General features: G+C 32.6%; 1 protein-coding gene across 1 annotated transcript in view; it reads right to left on the bottom strand.

The window, feature by feature from the left end:
• LOC110110466 (uncharacterized protein At5g49945) overlaps nt 1-7,208 on the bottom strand; it is a 47,215-nt gene extending 40,007 nt beyond the window's left edge. The window contains exon 1 of the mRNA XM_020841955.2: nt 5,999-7,208. Coding sequence (XP_020697614.1) covers nt 5,999-7,078 — 1,080 coding nt within the window. The 5' untranslated portion in view covers nt 7,079-7,208. The remainder of the gene's footprint in view (nt 1-5,998) is intronic.
• Between the last annotated feature and the right edge of the window lie 11,924 nt (nt 7,209-19,132).

Genomic DNA, 19,132 nt, shown 5'->3' with positions numbered 1-19,132 from the left:
TTGCCTCAAAATAAGCAGTAGCTACTCTATGGGTTCTTTATAACCCTTCTAAATATGAAACACTTAAAAATCAAATTAAAAACTGTCACAAACAACTTAAAATGAAACTACCCCTGGATTAAAATTAAACATCTATATTCCACAATAAAATAAGATACTACTTGTAGTGTGACTTACCACACAGTCGGCACACATATAGGTGCACAGGCCCTCAGCATGCTAGGATTAAGCTTTTTTTGGAAGTGGTTGATGTTTTGGTGTGATTTTTTTGGATTATTTGTGTTGTAGGTATTTGACCTTAAGTGGTTAGGATAGAGACAATGCTCTTTTCTACAGGTGGCCATATCCAAGAGTGGGTTCAAATAAGTCTTAATTATTTAACACTGTTTATTTATCGGAGCTGCTTAAAATCCTCCAATGAGGCATAGCCAATGGGATAGACATAGTGCTTGACACCTCAAGTGTCAAACAATTCTGGGATGTCTTATTCTTTCATATAAATTATTTCTTAATCTCTTCCTGTTTTGCAGACTTAAGTATTTTCATTTTTCAAAATATATTTGATAAACTTAAGCTTGTGAGATGCAACTATGGGAGAGATGAACCATACGGATGAACCTTCTTAAGTAAAGCCCTGAATGCATCTAAAAGCCAAAGCTTGAAGACCCCATAGGCTAAGTCGGTAAAAATTTATCTAGGTTGTATAAGGTAGATAAATCAGCTGCCAATTATAATTGTAATAATTGGACATTACTTTCCTACATTTGTTGATTTATATATACACATATTTTGTTTATTGAGTGTGCGTTATAAACGATTATTTTTCCTAAGTTTGTTCACTTGCTTAGGCTCTTAGAACAAAATTAAGATTTCTACCAATAAAAAAATCAACAATAGGATAATATGCCTTTTTCTACAAAAATTATATGGCTTATTCAAATAAGCCAAACTTTCAAATAAAAAAATTGAAATGATTATACATGGCCAGTGGATCTTATATAAAATGTACTTACTTAATGATCATATAACAAAAAAATACATTCAATGTGTCAGCATATGCATATTCATATGGTTAAGCATCTTAGCCCAAAAATCAATTTGTAGGTCTTATCTTCTAAATCAAAATTGTCTCCATAATCTTGATAGCATTGAGACCAAACCTTATCATTTTAAAAGCATTTTGCTGATAAAGCTTTTTAGGCAGTGTTGTAAATCCAGAGGTCATACTGACTAATATATTATGTAAGGTTTAGGTTTGTAAATTCCTTACACTCCGTTAGACTTAGGTTCGGGACATTATATCTCTGTACTCTGTAGTCCTCACTTTAGTTATAGTATCTAAGGTTATTGCTGATACCAGTCACCTCAGAAGCCCTCACCTTCCTGGCATTTCCTTTAACCTATATTGTTGGAATATCAGCCCTAATTTTCTAAATCATATAGATTACTTAAATAAAAATCTAATTTTAAAATATTAAGCCCAACATATGATAGTTTGAACACCTCTGAGTTTCTCATAATCAGGTGCTCCTACATTTTTCTCCCTTTGACTCTCATTCCTAAAATCTGATTTAAAGTTGATCGCATCTCCCTTAATATCCCTAAAAACTAATTCTTTGAATAAGAAATTCTCAAATTTTAAAAAATTAAAATATTAATAAATGTCTTAATGACTCTAAAGAAACTACTAGTTTAATCAAAATTATTTTCAAATAATAAGTGTTTGAGAAGTAATAAACCATATACAGGCTTACTCCTAACGAGGATTTGTACCATATAATAAAATAAATCATATTCAACTAAATATTGAATAAGAAAAAACTTCTATTAAAATACAAATTGTGAGTTTTCTTATTGAGTCCATAGCAAAATAATATTTTTACCCTTTGGGATAATATATTATTTCTATATCATACTCGACACAAAATATTACAATCCATTGAGGATGATAAAATTTCTCCAACATGGTAGTGTGCTACATTTTAAGATCACATCATCTACAAATCAATGAGCAAATGGAAGTCAACAATTAAATCCTTGAGCAATATCTCTTTTGTTATACCATGAATGCACCTTCTAACAGGCTACAAGTCCTTGGGCCGAGTTCTCTTACAGCATAACACATTACTCCATCAAGAATACTCTATTCCAAATTGTTTATGCAATGTTGCCTCCAATCGTATCTTTTTTGATGTACCACCATGGAGACAAGGTTTCTTTTCTTACGGAGGAAGGAATTGCTATGGGCACTTGAGTTGAGCAATCACCACAACGCCATCCAAGCCCTGACAAAGGACCACCAATATGGCTCAAGGACTAGGTCTATTGTACTAGTATTACCGTAGTAGTATAAATAACCCTTGTATTAAACAAATGGATTGATGAAAAAAGTTATTCCTTTTTTCTGATTCTATCCACTTCTCCACATTCCCAAATTCCTTCGAGTTCTACAAAATGGATCCTTTGAGTGCAATCAATCACATGCATAAATAAAATTTACAACACAATTTTAATTGAGACAATTATTCATAATTTTAGAAATTATAGAAAATAAGCAAAATTTATATAACAACAACAAGCCTTTATCCAACAACGTGAGGTCGGCTACATGAATCTTTTTTTTTTCCATTATGTTCTATTAAGAGTAAAATTTTCATTTAGACCAAGACTTTTTAGGTCTACTTCTCCCTTCCTTAACATAAGCTGGATTTAATAATCTACTCGCCTAACAAGATCATTGGAAGTCTAACGTTTTATGCTACCAAACCATCTAAGGTGGCTCTCTCTAATCTTATCTCCCATTGAAGCTACTCCAACCTCTTCACATATATACTTGTTTTGCATTTTGTGTCTAAGTCCAAAGCCACTCATCCGCCTAAGCATACTTATCTCTACAATACTTAAATTTTATGATTCTCTTTTAATGGCCAACATTCTATGCCACTAAGCATTGTAGGTCTCACCACCATCTTATACTTTCATAAATTTGAGGGGTACATTTCTATCACATAATAGGCCTAATAAATTCATACACTTCAACTATCCAACTTGAATTCTACTAATAATGTCCCCATCTCTTTCACCATCACTTTGAAAAATAGACCCAAGATATCTATAATACTCTTTTTTAATGACATGATCATCTAATGTCTCAATCCCACCACTAGATTTATCACTATTAAAATTACACTCCATATATCGAATTTTAGATCTACACAAACAAAAACATTTAAACTCTAAGGTTGACCTAACATAAATTTTACAAATAAAATAACTATTGTGAAAGTCATACATTGATTGAAGCTTACACCATAATAAAAAAATTCATATAGTATAAATCCACCATGCAAACAAAGCTATAACTAAATATTACATGATAAAAATGTGCGAAAGTAATAAATCATCAAGATAAGAATTTAAGCTTTATGTTAGTACAAGAAGATATATTCCTACAAAATATTCACGCAAATAACATTAGGCATAAAATAATCATATTCAATCCAACATTCAAGCCAAATGAAAAAAATAACTTGAGAAACATTATTGGAACTTGTTTTTAAATCATTTCAGGTACCCTTATAATCATAAGACTTATCCCTCAAAAAAAGAAAAATCAAAGATGGTATTGACAACAATATCCAAAAAAACCATTGAAATATCATAGACGGAATTCGCAAGCAACAAATCCACTAACTATAATAATCAACTACAAAAGTTACACGATGAACAAAAAAATGGCAATTCACACGCATAACTTACGGTGTTGAATTTGCAAGTCATGTATAAAATTAGAGTTAGAAATCAGTCAAAAGCGCCACAAATCAAAGAAAAGGCTATATCATAATAGTAACCGATTCCAAATCATGTGAAGGAGCTGCACGAAAGTTTCATATCAGTAATTTTATCTAACCATCAAATAGGTGCATTTTCTATCATTCACAATAATAGTCCAAATCACTTAAGTCTATTTTCAACCTCACCTTTAATAATTATAATTCCAAGTATTCATCTAATATATTAATTCATTAATCTATCATTCTTAATTTTGCACACATGCATATTAAAATCTCAATCCTACAATGCATAACTTATTCATCAATGATTTTTTACTACCTGACATTCAAATACATTCAACATAGCCAATCTAAATTTGGCTATGTTGCTCTCTTATGAAATCCTCTCTTTTATCATATGATGCTCTCTTAATCCATTTCTCCATTTAGCAACATAACCTTAAGTTAAGTAGTTATATTATGATGTATATCTCCATTCTTAGGAATACCAAATCCAAGATATTTAAACCTATCACAGCAAGATTTTTTTTATCTTTTAATAATATTGACAGATAATTCTTAATATCACGCCAACTAAAATAATATATTATATACGGATCCTTTGTTTTACTAATTCTATGACATTTATCATTTAAATTTACAACATATACACACACACAACATGAAGACATGCTTTTACAAATTTGATCAGATTTTTTCTTCATTGGTTCAAATAAGAAAATGAAGACATATATTTAAGGAATGTCAATCATTCTAAAAAATTTTCCATGTTTTCTGGTTTATAGCTCGATATTCTTCCCATTCCTTTGTTAAAACACCTAACTATCTTTTACTAACTTTATTCTTCATGTTAATAGAAATCCTTAAAATTTAAATTTTGGGTATAAGACTGGATCTAGAATTTATAAAAACTAAATGATCAATTAATTAAAACTTAACTTTGAGCTTGAAGGAAAAAAAAATCACAGTTTCCCTATCTCCTTCTCTTGAGCTGTAATAAGCGACACCAACTAACATTAGTTCAATAGATCCAATGCTTACCAGTTCTTTTTATTTTCCAAATTAAAAACATAAATTATCAAAAACTATAGCCTTTGCTATACTTACTACAATTTTATAAGACTTCTACTGTATTTCTAATCATTGCAAGCTTTGATAGTATTTAACTTGTGTCACTCAAAAGATATTTTTCTCTTATAAACTCACCCTCTTATAATTTATACAATAATATTCTTAATGAAACTAGTCATCTTACTCCTCCACACCAGGTATGGCTCAACTAAACAATTCAAATTTGTTTCTCTCCACCACTTATATTTTTAGGCAAATAATTTCTCACATTTTGAATTTCACCACATTATTATAGGGCAATGATTTCTTCTAATAGTTTTCTCTCTTACCTATAAGTTATACATAGCAATTAATGTATGTTGTATGATCAATTAGAATTTAATTTATAATCTTTGTAAAAATATCTTCACTCCTTCAATTAAAGGACATTTATTTGTAATTAGTGGCTCCACTTTTAAAGGTAATTAAGTTCTCTTATCATTTTTTAAGTATGTGCTTGTTACTGCAAGATTATTATCTATTATAAAATTAACCATAACTTTTTCCATTGTATTTCTCTCTCTTAGTTTATATTAAGCATAAATAGTCTCATAGCCCATCATATTAGAACATATTAGTACAATTAAGACACCAAAAAAAAAAAATCAACTCCTCCCCAGGTATGTGTCGCTATAGTTCATCTATCTCTTCCCAAAATTGATTGTTTAGCATATCATCTAATCCTACTCAAGGACGATAGGTACAATAACTTCAAAAATTTCCTCATTAATAACTATCATAATTGTAAATATCTTCTCACTTACCATATCCACCTAAATAATTTTATCTTTCCACTCATTACTTACAACTATCTATCATATTTCTGTTGTTAATCTTAGCAACCCATAATAATTTATAAACTTCTCCATCGTCCTTAAATTTGTTTTCCTGTTTTGTTTCTTGTAAACAAGAAATAATTATTCCTCTTCTAATCACAATGTCCTCTAATTTTATGGACTTCCCATTTAAAATTCTAAAATTTAATGTAGTAAATCAAGTCATAATTTTAGATAAATTCAAATTACTGACTCTAATAAATCAAGCAAATAGAAAAACTACGTCTATAAATAACTTAAACCATAAAAAGAACTCACCTGATCAATAACAACATCTGTTATCAAATCACCTGCAATCTCTTTCGACTCTGTGACCACCAACAAATCCTCAGCAACCCACCTTCTCCCGGAAGGAGCCGTTGACATCACTGTGGCAAACCTTTGGAGATCCCTGCACTCCTTGTGCATTGACTTCGCCAATTTCTTTCTTGCAACCGCGAGGACAACATGGTCCATGGCGTCCTCGCTCATCACAACCTCAAATGTGATTGTATCCTTCTTGTTGAACAGCAGATTTGTCAACCTTGCAATCAAATCATGCCGGCTCCGAAGCTCCATGGTAGCAAGCAGACCCTGACAGAACCTCCGCCCGCTGGCATAGAACTTGAATACGTCCTGCCCCTCCTTGAGCAGCAGGGGAGCGTCCTCCTTGCCGTCTCCAGTCCCCAATAGACTAAAATTCTTATCAAATATCGAATCTTTGGTGGCAAAGTGAGAAGCCCAACAAAGCGCGACCAACTCGTTCTGTCGTTTTCCGATTAAAAAATTGATAGCGAAGGCGATGAGAAAACTAATACACACTATTTCAATCGCGTACGAGCTCAGGGAAAAGGGCTGACGAGGGATTGGAACAGGGTATCCAGCAACAGCTTCGGCAGATGCGGGCGGCTCCAATGGCGCAGCCGGCGAATCAGGGCTTGGATCGGCGATTTGAAAGGGAATACCCTCGAACTCTTCCTCGTCCCAGAACTCTAGAGTAGAAGGCGCATAGGTTTTTCCGCCATGTTCGACGCCGTAGGCGGGGGGATCTTCGATAATTGATGGTTGCGGGGGCTCGTGGTGGGATTCGGCGGTGGAGGATTGGGTGAGGGAGGTGGCGGCAGGAGGGGATGGGTTTATGGACTGGGCGTGGATGGCATCGTTGGCGTCTTCTTCGTATTCGAATTCGTCGGTATCGAACCCCTCGAAGTCGGCAGCGATGACATAGCTGCGAGAGAGCTCGTTGGTAACGAGGGAGACGACGGAGACAATGGCAAGGAGAAAGAGCAAGGAGTCACCACGCAGAAAGATAATGGACGGCACGGCCGGCAACCAACGGCTGGAGCCCTGTTTCACCATCACTAGAGCAGGATCGTGGGAGGGAGACGGGATCGCACTGTTTATGGAATCCAAAGTAGAAGAAAACAGAAAATATGTGGAAGACCGTATGGGGGCGGACAGCACCTCCGCGAATGAACAATAATTAGGTGACCTGCTCTAAGTTAATACATCAATAATATAAGTTCATATGTCAATAATATTTTGTCACGGTCTTCTTTTTTTTACCACGTGGCCCAACGACCTGATTCGGATCGAAACCCGAAATTACTATGTTCGCGTATTGCTCGGTATTACTAGGTATTTCTCGTTATTGCTAGGTATTGGTCTTCACAGAATGGTATGAGAAATACCGCTCTGTGAAGAGCAATACCGAGTATCGATATTGCTCGGTATTGCTAGGTATTGGTCTTCACAGAATGGTATTTTTCATTATTGTTGAACAAAATCAACTAATACCTAGCAATACCGAGCAATACGCGAACATAGCAATCTCGGGTCCGTTCCGATCGGGTTGTCGGGCCGCGCAGTAAATAGTGAGAATACGTGGCACTAATTTACTTGCGTCCGAACGTAGAGCTACGTTAAGTGATCGGACCAAATAAAATATAAACTTATAAATTTAATAAATGTCATTGCTATTTAATTTATATGTCTAATTAAAATTTATATATATATAGCAACTAAAATACAAGACCTTAAAAACTTAAACTAATTAAAAAAAAAACAATTAAAATTTTATTTTTAAAATTTGTAATATATGTGAGCAACTTAGAAAACTTGAATTAAGTTATTTAGTCTCAAATCATTTGTAAGCTTTATTTTTATCTCATTTATATACATTTTTTTTAATTTATATGAGTTCGGAACTTGCATAGGGTGATGCAACTATGTGGATATACTTTATTGATGCTTAGTTGATAAATTATCATTATAAAAATGTAATGCTAATTATTAAATTAAAACAAATTAAATTTATAATAATTTATTAAAATAAATATTTAATTTAATTATGTATACCATATTTTAAATTAATTTTTTAATTATTTAAATTTGATTTTTAAGTTGAATCAAATTGGCAATATTACTGGTTATAGTTAAACAAATCTAACTGGTATATTTATTTATTATTTATTTTTCAAAGGAATATTTTTCATTTATTTATTTTTCTATAAACAAATTTAAACTCTGATGTAAATAAAATTGGATCGATTAAGGTTTGAACGGGGTTGGAAACACATTCAAATATTGTTTGAATCATGTTCCAACATTTTCAGCATTTTCATTGTAACAAATTATAAGGTAGATATAAAGGAGTGCATTACGACAACTATAACATAATATCTTACTCTTTGATTAAAAAATAGCTCTTCTTTCATGATTAAGAAAATAGGGGATGCATGGCAGCTTCGTTGCCAAACATTCTTCTAGCCTAACAAGTTTGGTAGTTAGATCTACGGTATTTTTAGGTGTCTCAAAATGGGTTCTCAGGTCGAGTTTGGGTCCAACCTGAAACTGAAACACCTTCAACTAATCAAACCCAAACTCGACTCGATTAGATAAATGGGAGAGGAATTCAAACACCAATCTGACCTGTTGGGTTGCCGAGTTGACCCGACTCGACCCACTAATTCTGATTACGAGCTGGAAAATAGGCCATTGAGGATGCAAGCACTGAGGGTGATTGTGCAAGCGTAGGTACTATGTGCGAGGATGCAACTTCGAGCTACAAGAGACACATATGTGCAATGCAAGCACATGTGAGGGGGTGCGAGCATATGTACTATGTGCGAGGCTATGGGTTCGAGCTACAAGAGACACAAATGTGGGTGTTGAACATGTTGAGTGCCGGTTCAAATGCGTAGGCAGCACAGCGGAGCCTATGCAAGCTGAGATAATGCTATTGTATAGATGTAACTCGGGTCAAATTCAGGTTAACGGGTTGACCGAACCTTACATAATTTTTCAAATGAGTCATAAATTGGAAGCTTAACATGATATGTTTTTTAAACGAGTTAACATGAACCCGAATTATTCAGGCAGGTTATCGGGTCAGGATAATAATTAACACCCTAGATATTTTTGCATCTTTAATCATTAACTCTTGGGGTTAGCAACTTCTAGCTCATTTGAAGCCATAGTTGTTGGAATCAAAGGAGGACCTAAAGCTATTAGTTATAAACCAAGATCCCGAGCTCATGATTTTGATAATAACAAATATTATTTGGATTCTATTTTGGTTCTCCTAATATTATTATTAGATATTTATTTTTATTCATAATAATATTTTAGGTACATCGAACACCATGCAAAAGGCTCATCTCAAGACTAGGTAGAATATGTTTGATATTTTTGCAAAGAGTCAATATTTTTTATTTATTTAATTTTTATATTTTTTAAGTCAAAAGTCCTGTAAAAAGGTGTACGATATTTTAGCAATCGTGCACATACACTAGCGAGAAAAATTAAATGTTTTAAATTTTGTGAATATCGTACTATATGATATGAATTGTACTTTATGATATGTGTAAAATAGTTATTGATTAAACACTTAATTAAGGAATTTTGAATTTAAACAAATTAAATTGTACGATATATATCGTACAAGACAATCTATAGAAATAGAGTTTCCTACCACCAATCACAAATTAAGCAATAATTTGAAATTTAAATTTTGAATTAATCACATAGTACAATGCCAATCATAATGAACGATATTAACCAATCTTGCTTAATTTAATCATGTGATTAGGTAATTTAATCAAAATTAATTAATTAATTAGATCATGTTGTACAATGAACCCCATCATATTGTATGACCCAATTTGATCCTAGGACAATAACTAACCACCAGCGATCATACTAGGAAAAAATCTTATCTGATTGAACTAATCATATTATATGACTCCTAATATCGTATAGAACAATCAATTCAAACTAATTGAACTAGTCGTGCATATCCTTGTTCATCGTACAATATTAAAAGGATGAAATGGACTAATCATATTGTACGATCAGAAGTGACAATTAAATTTTTAAAGGTTTTTTAAGCCCTTTATTTATGCTTTCTCATTAGGCTTTGTAAGAGTCTTTTTGGTAGTCATTGGGTTGTTTCTTTTAAGAGAAAGCTTGAAGAGAGAGCCTAGAGCTTGGGAGAGAAAGGGTAAAGTTTGTGAGAGAGGGAGAAGATCCTTGTGGGATTCAAGGGAGTGTGAGAAAGAAATTCATATGATTTCTTTGGGAGCTTGCACCTGAGTTCCTCCACGCATCATAGTTTGTATTGAAGGAAGCTTTGAGAAGAAGATCTCTTTAGTGTCAAAGGCCTCAGCTACTCCTTCACACCAAGGAAGGTATAAGTGATTTGGTTCTATGCCTTCACCAAGAGGGTGAAAAAGTGTTTGAAGGGAAAATGGATTCGAGATTCTCTTCCTTCACTGGGATGGTGAAAAAAGATTCAAGGTACTCTGCATTCACCATGAGGGTGAAAAGATGTATTAGGTTATATGCCTCCCTAGAAGGGTGAAAAAGATTTTGGTACTCTACCGCTTCGGGTTGATAGAAGAAAATCTTATAAGAGCTTCTCTGCCAAACTGTGGGGCTAAATGAGAGTCACTGAGTGTTTAGTATAATGCATAGAGAGGAGGACTCCGGTGAGTGGACGTAGGTCAAGGTTGACCGAACAACTATAAAATTTTAGTGTACTTATTTCTTATTATTTTTTCTTATATTTTTTTTTATTTCTGTACTTTAATTTTATCCAAATTATTTTCTTGCAAAATTTATGCTTTGAATGTTGTGATTATTTGGATTAATTTAGAATAAAAAGAATAATATATTTTCAAGTTCATCACTTGAGTTCTCTAAGAAATGAAAAATTATTACATTGACTAGATTCAACATATTGACCTCATTTGAAAAAAAATTAGATGATTTTCTCCCCTCTCTCCCAGCTCCCAGGCAAAACTACAGTGATTCTAGGGTTTCCCTATAGGCGCCTCCTTCTGGCTAATTATGGATTTTTTTTTGTTTTGATTTTTCTGGATTGTGTTTTTTCTAGTTGTTTCTTCATTTTCATGTATTTGATTAGTTAATTTCCCATTTTTTGTGGGCTTTGGGCGATGATAACATCGTTGTCATTGAACCCTTGGATCTCTTCGATGGTTTATGGTAAATCTCGCCCTTTTAAAGATGTTCTTGTCGGTGATTCTTCCTCTTCATCTGCTAAGTTGGATTTGGTTCACACTTCCTTTAAAGGCTCCCAACTTTGATGTTTAATGATAAAGTGGTTTTTCATTTACCTGCTCCCTTTCCTTTAACTTCAGTTGGAAAATTTATTCTACGTCACCTAATCTTGATGTGATAAGGAAGTTCTTTCTCAACCTGAAACTTTCTGGAAGTTTTTTTTGTTGGCTTGATGGACCAACGTCTTGTTGTGATTCAACTCTCTAACGATTTAGACAACAGTCACATTTTTTCTTGAAGAACATACTATATTCTTGGTTGTCAAATGTGTTTATTGAAGTGGACTCCTGATTTTGATGTGAGAAAGGAATCACTAATAGCTCCTGTGTGGAACTTTTTTTTCTAATCTAAGACTAAATTTTTTTAACTATCAAAACATTTTTACGTTAGCTTCCATCTTTAGCAGACCTTTACAAAAGGACCAAGAGACTGCTTCTGTATCTCGTGAAATTACTAGATGCGCCAAGAGGGTGTGAATTCGATGATATTTAAAAACTTCTTTAACTAAAAAAAATTATCTTTTTATAACTTCATGCGGAAGCGAATTTCATTCACAATAAAAAGATAAATTGTTAATCAATTTCACCCACGCAAATAATCACAATAAAAATGAATGCAGAAATCAAGTGTGGAAATGATAAAGGAAAGAACACACCGATTTATAGTGGTTCGGTCAAACCATGACCTACGTCGAGGAGAGGCACCCTACGAGTATTACACTAAACCCTTTAGTGATTATCCTTTAGCCTCCACAGCTAGGCGGAGAAGCCCTTACAAAATCACTTCCACCTTCCCTGGTACGGCGGAGGAGTCGGGTCATTTGACACCAACGAGATCTTCTTCTTCCAAAAACTTCCTTCAAGACAAACCTTGAATCCGATGGTACTGAGATGAAAGCTCGCCGGAGCAACCGTGTGAACTCTCCTTCACACTCCCTTGAAACCCCTCCAAGTTTCTTCTCCCTCTCTCAAACTTCACCCTTTCCTCTCTCCCTTTCAAGTCCTCTCTTCAAGTTTTCTCCAAAAGAATGAAGACACAATGGCTTCCAAAGACTCTTACAAAGTCTTATGAGAGTGCTTAAATAGATGGCTAAAAAAACCCTAAAAAAACTCAATTCGGGCGTCAAATATTGTACCGTACGATCTCAATATCGTCCAGTACGATGTGCAGAAATTGACATGTTAGTACTGTACGATGTCCAGTTAGTACTGTACGAACAGTTCAGTTGAAGTTCGTACTATACGATGTTCAGTACGAATAGTTCAATAAACGGGCAGTTCGCCAAAATTATCTCTATTGATTGTATAGTACGATACAGTTCGTACATTATGATCAACATATCAAAATTAAGTCGTTTTGATTAAATAATCACAGGATTAAATTAGGCAATGTTTTAAACATAGTACAGTACGATTAGGATCATACAGTACGATTCAAACAACTTTTCAAAATTTAAATCTTTGCCTAATTTAATGGACATCGAGCTTTCTAATTATAACAGATCGTACAGTATGATATGGTGATCGTACAGTACGATTAGTTATATTCAAAAATAATTTTTCCAGGAAAAATAAAATATTTTAATTTATTTCTGTTGCACCAGATCATACAGTACGAAATAAATTTGTACAGTACGATGAACAGAAAAGTTAAAATATTTATAATCATTTTTTGCCCACTCTATGTGTGTGCATGATCAACAAACTAACATACATCATTACAAGACTTGACTCAATAAATGAAAATTACAGACTCATTTAATACGACCAATTCAATGTAATCTTGAGCCTTGAATCTTCAAAGAATGGTGCATGATGTACCTGAAATATTAATCAACATAGAATGAAATATGCACTATAAATACTAGGAGAAATAAGAGATTAATAAATATTATTTGTTATCATCAAAATTATAATCTCGAAAGCCCGAGTTGCAACATCTCGTCCATCCGTGGCTCACTTTTTGGTTTAAATATATATTTCAAAGAAACATACTAATGAAATATGGATTGGGCCGGAGGTTAATGGGTATAAAAAAAGTATAATTTGAAAATTTTCCCAACTTCTGTAACCATTGTAAGATGAATGGCCACTATAATTCAAAATTTTTTATTTTATACCGTCATTTACATAATAATAAGGATACGAACAATGTTTATAAGGGAAAAAATATTTTAGTGATCAAATATCAAATGAGATTTCTTACCCAGTGCAGGAAGCTTTGGCGAAGGAAAACCCTTCCCATGACTACTAATCATCCTCAATTTTGGTGAATGAGGATCATGTACTTCCTATGGAGATTAGCTATGCTAGACAGGATAATAAGAATGTGCATGATAAAACCTTGATTTTGCGAGAGGGTTTAATGACCCTCCTCATGTTTTACTATAATCTAATAATCATGTTTCTAATGTATTTGAGAATGCGCATCAACAAATGGTGGCATTTTTGTTCAGACGAAATTCTTTTCCAACTACTTCTTATGTGTCATGTGATACTAACAAAAAATTATTTAACTTGGACTATTTTGCAATTAATGATAATTGTGCTAATAACAATTCTTTTCATTTTTCACTGAATGACCATGATAATTGTTCAAAAGGGAGTTTGGAAGAAGGATAATTTATGGAGGAAGAGTTGGCCGAGCATGTTAGTACCCAAGAAAATGGCATTGTTTGTCAAATTAATGGCAATGATCTAGCCGAGAAGCCTTGGGGCCTGGAGGATGATAACGGTATAACTAATAAGGTTTCATCTTCTATTAATCATGATGCAAGTGATATTACTAATGCTACTAAAGATTTTTCTAATGAAAAACATGATTTCACTTAGCCAAAAGCAAGAAAAATAAAAAATTAAAAAACTTGAATGTCCAATCTCCTAGAAGTACAAGTTCTTAAACTTTCATTAAATTTCTATCTAATGATTAAGATGATCATTTGGAATATTAGGGGTATTTGTTGCCCATCTTCGAGAATTAGGGTTAGAAAGTTATGTCGTGTTCATAATATTTTTTGTCTTACTTTACTTGAATCTCTTATTTCCATTACTAAGCTGGGTGAAATGGCTAGAGCCTTTGGTTTTAATCACAGTATGGGAAATGTGTCTAATAAAATATGGCTTTTTTTTTGAAAGATCTGGTCTCCATTTATGTCATTAGAGATCTCTCACAAATTTTGCACTGTAAAATTAAGTTTATGCAGTTTGAGTTCTATGCTTCTTCCTCCTATTTTATTAGAATGGTTCTATGGAATCAGTTTATTGCTTTTAGTAGTTTAATTAACTCCTCTTAGTTAGTTGGTGGTGGCTTTAATACTATTTCTAGTCCTTCTGAAAGGTTGGTGGCTCTAATCCAGTTTACCAATCTATGTAAGATTTTAATAGCATTATAATGGAGTGTAATTTGGTTGATATTGGTTTCAATGGTATTCCTTTTACTTGGAATAGTGGTAATTTGTGGCAACGGTTAGATTTTATGCTTTTTAATGATTTATGGCTTAACTCTAGTAGTAACACGTTTATTGAACACTTAAGTAAAACTTGATCTGATCATTCTCCCTTACTTATTGGTATTAATTCTATGCAGCATAACTCTGTTCCTACTTTCAGATTTCAAAATATGTGATTGTTATATAACTCTTTCAATGATTTGGTCAAAGATAATTGGGAGGCTCCTCTACATCCTAATAATAATGTTGTTTGTATGACTAGATTGTGGATCAAACTCATAAGACGTAAATATAAAATTAACTAGTGGAATAGAAATGATTTCAAAAATATTTTTACTAATATTTTAGGTGCTGAGGAGAAAGTCATTACTTGTGAGAGTAAATGCCAAACTAATCCTTCTAATGTTAATTATATTAACTTGAAAGAGGATAAGAATTCCTTGTTCAAACTTTAAGAGTAAGAAGAGGTTTACTGGAAATAAAAATTTGCTTCAAAACATCGTATTGAAGGAGATAATAATATTAAGTATTTCCATTCTTTGGTGAAGAAAAATAGAGCTAAAATTTTTATTCACAAAATACATCTTCATGATGGGCCCTCGATTGAGGAGGAGGGCATTGCTAAATCTGTTGTAGAGCACTTTACTAATAGGTTTAATAAAAATTTTGAACCTCTCCCTATTGATCACTATGTTCTTATTCTTTGCATCATCAATGAGGTGGATAATAGTATTCTTACTATGTTTCCTTCATTTGGAGGAAGTCAAAAAGATTATTTTTGCTATGAATGCTGATTTTGTGGCTGAGCCTGATAGTATTACTACTAAATTTTTCTAAAAATACTTGGAATATTATTTGTGATGATTTATTTACTGCTATTTTACATTTTTTCAATAGTAATCATATTCCTAAGTTTTTTTAGTACTTATATTGTGCTTATCCCGAAAAAGGTGGATGTTAATAAGTGGGATGACTTTCGTCCTATTAGTCTATGTTCCTTTTTTAGTAAACTGGTTTCAAAAATCTTGATGGAACGATTGTCCCCTTTTCTTTCTAAAATAATTTCTCCTCATCAACTAGGTTTTTTCAAAGGTAGAACTATTTATGATAACATTTTATTGGCACAATAGCTTGTTCATGATATGGACCTCAAAGTGAGAGGTGGTAATCTTATTTTAAAATTAGATATTGTTAAATCTTATGATAACATAAATTGGAAATTTTTATATCACATTTAAATGCATTTAGGTTTTAACCCTAACTTTATTACCTTGATTCAAAACTATATTGAAGGTTCTTACTTTTTTATTATCGTTAATGGCAAAAGTAATGGTTTCTTTAAATCTTCTCATGACATCATACAAGGGGACCCTATCTACCCTGCTTTGTTCATTATAGTGACTAAATATCTTTCCAGAGTTCTTACCCACCTCTATGATAACCACCCTAACCTTTATTATAGAACACATGGTAGCATGCCTATCCCTCATTTATGCTTTGCTGATGAGGTTAGCATTTGTTTCTAATGGTTTTGTGAATATGGTTAGTGTTCTTATCCATTTTTTTAACAAGTTTGAATTGTTGAGTGATTTAAATCTTAATAAAAATAAGTGTTGTTTTATCCCCTCTAAAAATATTAATGTTGATCGTATTAATGTTATTAAGGGCATTTCTAGATTTTTACAAAGTTATCTACCCTTAAAATATTTAAGTGTTCCTCTTTTCAAAGGTTGTAAGAGATCTTTCCTCTTTGACAATCATATTATTTCTATGAATAATAGACTTAATTCTTGGGATTTTAACTTCCTTAGCTTTGGTGGTAGATTGGTAATCATTAAGAGTGTTTTTTATTCCCTACCTATTTATATCTTTCAATCTATTCAGCCTACTATTGTTGTTTGTAATAGACTTGAAAAAATGATCAATAATTTTTTTTGAAATATAAAAGAGATAATTCTAAAATCATTTGGACTTGTTGGATAAATTCATGTGGTGTGTTGGAGGAAGGTACTTTAAGGTGTAAGGATATGGCAGAGTTAGCCCATTATGGTTTAATTTTTGTGTTAAAACTAGTCTTTGGTCCAAGTTTATGACTATTAAATAATGTGTTGGCAAACATGCTACACCATGTACCTATAACAAGGGGGGCTCTAGAGTTTGGAAAAGACTTTGTAATATCAAATGGGAATTGGAGCCTTATATTAATTGGGGTATTTGTTGTGCTAATCTTTTCTTTTGGTATGATTAGAGGTTGGATCAAACCTCCATTGATCATATCCTTCACTCAGTCTCCACTTCTGCTATCAAGGTTAACTTTTTTATTGAGAACAATAGTTGGAATTAATGAAACTTACTCAAGTTATTCATGAATCCACTACTGCTCAGATCATGCAATTTTCGTTAAATATTGATGCAGATAATTTTTTATTATCTAATATGGCTAACAGTGGCATTTTTAAAATCAAGGATGCTTGGAATATTATTAGATCTAAACATTCTACTTCTAATGTCTTTTCCATGATTTGGCATAAAAGCATCCCTACTACTATTACTACATTTATTTGGAGAATTATACATATGTACCTACGGATGATATGTTAATGAATAGAGGTTTTATTTTACCTTCCAAGTGTCAATGTTGTTATCATGTGGAGAATATCCATCATGTTTTTATATCCGGGCCTATTGCTTCTAAGATTTGGATTCATTTCAAGGGTATCTTCAATATTAATCATTATTATGGTAACCTTTCTATCAAGGATATCCTTAATCTTTGGTTCACTAACTCACGCAGTCATATCTCCAATCTCATTCTATTTCTTATTATTTGGTACATCTGGATTGCTAGGAATAACTCTCTTTTCAATAATATTGCTATGAATCTTGATCAAATTATTCATAACATTAATGATAAAGTTAGTAAGCTGTTTAATGCCAATCTTTTGAATTCTAAGAATTTTAAAGATTTTCTTATGTTGCTAAGGAATTTGGGATTGTGCTTCAAGATAACTATAACAATGGTGTTCCTAAGTTGATTTCTTAGATTAAACCTCCCCAAAACATGTTCAAACTAAATATTGATGGATTTATTAAAGGGATATCTTGTGGATATGGTGGTGACATTATATATTTTAATGGTTATTTTTTTTATGGCTTATGTTATCCCCTTATCTAACTGTTATGTTAATTTGGCTGAGTTATCATCTATTCTAAGTGGTCTTAAATTATGTCTTTCTCTGGGTAATATAAACATTTGGATCAAATTTGTTGCTTTACACATGCTTTTTTACCTCAAAGAGAGTGAGGATTAGATTTGTAATTTTGAATTATTTTATTTGATTAGCAAAATTAAGCAACTATTTATCTTTTTCAATGTCAAGTTGACTCACATTCATAGAGAAGGAAATTATTGTGTTGATTGGCTTGCTAATCATGGTTCTAATCTCCAATTTCTTACTAATTATTCATATATCCAGTTTCCTTCATATGTTAAAGGCATCATCATATTAGACAAGATTGGTCTTCCTTATGTTAGATCTTCCTTTTAATTTTGTTGGTTCAAATTTTAGTTTTATTGGTTGTGTTGTTTGGTTGTTGCATATTTCAGTTTGGCTATGTTACTTTGGTGGTTATCTTCTACTTCTAGAGATTCATTATGTTTGTTCTGGTTTTTTTTTGCTATGATTATATTCATAGGGAATCTTGACCTTGGCTCATTTGTTGCTCTTTTCTAGTTACTTTTGGTGATAGAGCGAGTTGGCAAATTGTGAAGGTTGACATGCTTCAGCTTTATGCTCATAAGATATGGTATTCTCAACAGTTATCTAGCGCTGATATAGTGGGTTACTTTTGGACAACTTATACATAATTGGTTGGGTATTTCTTTTTGATTAGTATGGGCTCTCTTTGTTCAACGATTGTGTTAGAGATTGATTGGTGTAGCTATGCTTTAGCGTCAATGCTTGCTATTGGTGGTGTGTTAATTTGCTTTGGATTATTGAGTCTTGCTTGAGAATTAGGCGACATGTGGGCTTTCGGGTTCATGTTTTCTTGGATTCTTTGCACTTGAGCCAGAATCAACTTCTTGATTTCCAAGATTATTATTTTGGGTGTTGTGACGAGTTCTTGTTTTCTAGCTACTGGATGAGGTGTTATTGTGTTTATCCTAATGATTTATTTATTGATTATTTACTCTTTTACTTCTACTCTTGGGTTTATATTTATCATTTTAGTTTTATTGATCCATGTAGAAGTTTTTAGATTAGTGTTTATAATCAAATTTTTCTACTCGATAGATCTTTTTGGTTTATTCGCATGATTATCTGATGCTTTTTGGTCGCTTTTCTTCTAGTTTTATGGTGGTTCTGACTAAGAATATCTATATT

Source organism: Dendrobium catenatum, unplaced genomic scaffold (assembly GCF_001605985.2).
Source record: "Dendrobium catenatum unplaced genomic scaffold, ASM160598v2 original_scaffold_275918, whole genome shotgun sequence".
NCBI lineage: Eukaryota > Viridiplantae > Streptophyta > Magnoliopsida > Asparagales > Orchidaceae > Dendrobium > Dendrobium catenatum.
Note: the sequence above shows the minus strand (reverse complement) of the source record. Positions and strands in the feature narration are given on the sequence as shown.